Genomic DNA, 3,963 nt, shown 5'->3' with positions numbered 1-3,963 from the left:
AGATACACAGCTAATCAGCAGCAAGCTCTCCCCATAGAGACGTTTTAGTTAATCTGCTGTAACTGTATCTCCTCGGGCGCAGGGTGACAAAAAGCTAATGGAGGAAACACAGGACCCCTGTGCCCTCCGCACCACAGACGGCCACTTTGTGATGCCATGTAAACTGACGCTATTCAGATGAGATAAATTGATTTAAATGAGAGTCCTTCATGGCCCTTTGTAAGCTGTTGATGTGTGAAAGTTAATTTGCGAGACTGATGACCCGGTGTGTATATGTGTGTGTGTATGCGTGTGCTAGAGTGCCTGTTGTGGGATGGAACAGGTGCAGTTAATTTACAGGTGAGGTATAAACAAAAAAGAAACAATTGAGGAGGAAGCATCGCAAACGCCATAAGAGTAATTACTCGAGAGATGGCATAACAGCACAACATCTGTCGCATTCATTACAATGCATTATGGCGGGGGGCTTCCACAGAGGCCTTACAATTAAGAGTCATAATTAAATTGGTGAGTGGGATAGACTGAGGAACAGAGGCACGGCTGGCTCAGTCACAGGCAGTGCAATTAATGACCCTGGGTCTAACACCAACTCTGGGACCCGTAGGTGCAATTATCCCCATTCTGTTGCATCATGTCTTCTTCTTCTTCTGCTTCTTCTCCTTCTTATTTTTCTTCTTCTTCTACTTAATCTACTTCTTCTTCTTATCTTTCTTTCTGTTTTGTCTCACCCACTCTCTCTGACTAGCCGATCCGCTACGAGAAAAATAAGGAGCCGATGGCGGACTACGTCGGTGGACAATAATTGTGCATTTGCAAGGTGCTTTGTGACCGGGGAGCAGTTACTTGGAGACTTGATGGCGGATGTCACTGAAGATGTTTGCAATGAGACATCGATTCCCTGGCAACTGCATGGCCCGGCTCTCCTGCTCCCTCTGTGTCTGTCTTCTTTATCCTGCGTCTCTCTTTTGTACCCATGACCTCCTTTTCCCATCTCAGCATCCTATTCACCGTGATGATCTGTGTCCGTTCATCACTTTCACTCCCACACAGCGTAGGTGTGCTTTGGAAAGATGCTTAGATTGCCTGACTGAGAAACCAGAGGCCTGTTTAACAAAGTAAAACTTCATATTTGTGGCTTAATGGAAATACATACAGTATATAAAACTAAAACTGTATTTTTTCATCATCTCTTTATTATTAATGCACACTGGATAAGGTTTGTTGATGGTAAAAAAGCTCTGTACATATCCAATTAGACGCCTTCCAGACTTAGTGTAAACAGACCACTACAGCTCGGAGAAATGTGATATCCAGCTTCTGTTGCAACACTGTTAGTCCTGGCAATCACTCAGCAATTTCAATCCAATGAAAATGACACTGAGACAGAAATGGAGAGGAAAATAATTTGATGTGGAATATTCTCCTGACCTCTGATTGACTCTTTTAAAAGGAAACATTCATTCAGCAAGGGCGAAGTCACCCTGTGTAATTACATGTCTCCCTGACACTGATCCTCTTGTCTTATCTGTGGTATTTCTATTTTTTTAGGTCACACGATAGCAAAAGAGCCACAAAGCCACGAGGAAACCTGAAACGCTCCATGTGGAAAGGATGGATGACTCACACACATTAACTGTACGATGGGGAACATATCAAGGAAAGGACAACTGTCAGGCCATCCATCACATAACAATGGGATAAACTGTACTCATCACAAACAATGTACACTTGGCAACATGGAGCCACACACACGGCAGTATGCTGCTTGTTGAGATCGATGGACTACAATCATGGACACCCAGGGTAAATCTGGACACAAATGGACTCTTATTTTCCAATAATGGACTAAATGTGGATTGTTAAAAAAAAAGGGCGGTAAAGCATTTCAAAGTATATATTTCAACAAAGCATTTATGGATGATTGTGAACTGAAAGCTGTGCTCTGAGTGCTGCTGGATACGCTCCAGACCTGTTGCTAATGTGTAGAGCTTTTACTGGAGACAGTGGAGATGATTTGGGAGGAATGAGAGCGATAACAGCTCATAACTAGCAAATAGCAAATTAGCATCAAATTGCTCTTGTGGGTCAAGTGACTACCATAAAGACTGTTTTGCGGGAGTCATTTTGCAGTTCTAATTAGGAATCGCAGTGTAGGATCATAACAACATATTAAAAATTCATGTAAGATATTTGCACTAGTTGAAAACCGTTTGGGAATGTTTTGTTTTTCTAGATATCTCCCATCTTTTGCTGTGGATGTCACATGAAATTGAAGGTGAGCATTTTGTAAAATGTCTGACACTTGAAGTAGATAAATATAAAGTATATATCTCGCCCCCATTATTCCTGAGTAGTTATTGGTTAAAAATGGCTGCGACTATGGAGCCTCATTTACATGCAGCTTGGTACAATATGAGCTAGGAGAGCGTGATTCATCCGTCTCACTTTTACCCAGAAGCATTTCCAAGCTCCGCCTTCAAAGTTATATATCTTTGATCTATTATATTCAGTCTGTGACATCTCTTATGTTATCTGTTAAAAAGGAGGCCCATAAAATGTTGAAACAAGAAGGATGAGTTGTCTTTATGTTGTTATTTGTCTTTATTGGGAATGCTTTCTTTCTCTCTCCAAAAATGCAGGTTCTTAAATACACAACAATGTATAAATAAGGGTCTTTTCCAACTACCTTTATCAGGAGAAACGATGTGTTTTTGTGTGCACATTGCCCATTGATTACCTCCTGGACCTCCCTCCACATCAATGCTTCAGGGAGATATACTGAAATAATTGCCGTCGATAATGGCAGTTCAACATGTTTTTTCCCCCCACAGGGCTCGATCATTACTGCGCTGAGTACAATAGCGTAGCGCCCTAAACAACACCCTTAAATCTCTCAATTATCTCCGTTCATTCTCTCTCTCACACTCGCCTTTCTTTGAATCTTCTCTCTTTTGCCCATTGCTCTCCTTTCTGTCACATTGCATATCATATAATAGATGGCCAAGTTAAAATATTTTTCTCAGACCATTTTATCTGTTTGAACCAATGCGCTTTTTTTACACTCACCCTTTCCAAAATCCATTTTTCTCTCGTAGACACACATCGAATTGCAAGTCATTCTTGAACAGCCTCTCTGATATGTGAATGTGTTATTGGGTCAGTGTGCCCAGGGGTTAACCCATCGGGGGGCCTCTGCTCTGTGAGTGAGAGCCTCTGCTTTCAGACATGCTGCTTTGTGAGCTATGATAAATCTGTGGGAGCTGCCGCCACTGCCTCTCCAGCTCCAGTGCTGAGCTCTGAGCCAGAGGGAGCTGGGGGGACAGCAGGGCTACCAGTAGCAGGCAGCTCCACTCTCTCATTACTGAGAGGCCTGGATAGCACTGGGCTCCTCCCGGGACCACTGACATGGAATATTTTTAGGCCTACGGTGCAGCATTGCAGTTAGGCCAGTCACACCACAATGCCCTCTTTCCTTGAGCAGTGTCTCGGTAACATCGGTCCATTTAGAGCAGGGTTAGGATGAAGTTCTACTGCAAAAACAACTACATAGAAAAAACTTTCACAAACCTCCCATCCGCCCACAAATGTACTAATGAGGGATAATAGGAATCAGCAGATAAAGTTGTAAGCCTTAGCAGCGCAAGGCAAGATGCATCTGGAGCTGTGCAGCATTAAACCATATGAGGGCTATGTTTCCTTTCCTCGCTCTCTCTGCCTCCTCCCTCACCTTTCTTCCTCTCTCTTTCCATTTCTTTCTCTTTACCCCAGAGGTTTGGTGTTCTGTAGATGAGCCTGGCGCCTTGCCCCCCCCTTCTTATATGGCTCTCTGCAGCAGAATCAATATTTGAGGACAATTTGCGCCGTGTTGCTCCCTGGTGGCTGGGGTTTGACGCTGCAGCTCCACCCCTCGGACAGAGAGCACTTGCCACAGACAGATTCACAGCTCGTTTCGGGTCACTGGTA

At 43.6% G+C, this 3,963-nt stretch overlaps 1 protein-coding gene across 1 annotated transcript in view; it reads left to right on the top strand.

Annotated features, from left to right (window-relative positions):
* Positions 1–2,470, top strand: part of tafa4b (TAFA chemokine like family member 4b) — a 41,537-nt gene extending 39,067 nt beyond the window's left edge. The window contains exon 6 of the mRNA XM_063911479.1: positions 1,549–2,470. Coding sequence (XP_063767549.1) covers positions 1,549–1,560 — 12 coding nt within the window. The 3' untranslated portion in view covers positions 1,561–2,470. The remainder of the gene's footprint in view (positions 1–1,548) is intronic.
* Positions 2,471–3,963: the final 1,493 nt, after the last annotated feature.

Source organism: Eleginops maclovinus, chromosome 20, assembly GCF_036324505.1.
Source record: "Eleginops maclovinus isolate JMC-PN-2008 ecotype Puerto Natales chromosome 20, JC_Emac_rtc_rv5, whole genome shotgun sequence".
Lineage (NCBI taxonomy): Eukaryota > Metazoa > Chordata > Actinopteri > Perciformes > Eleginopidae > Eleginops > Eleginops maclovinus.
This window is presented reverse-complemented; position numbering and strand designations above follow the sequence as displayed.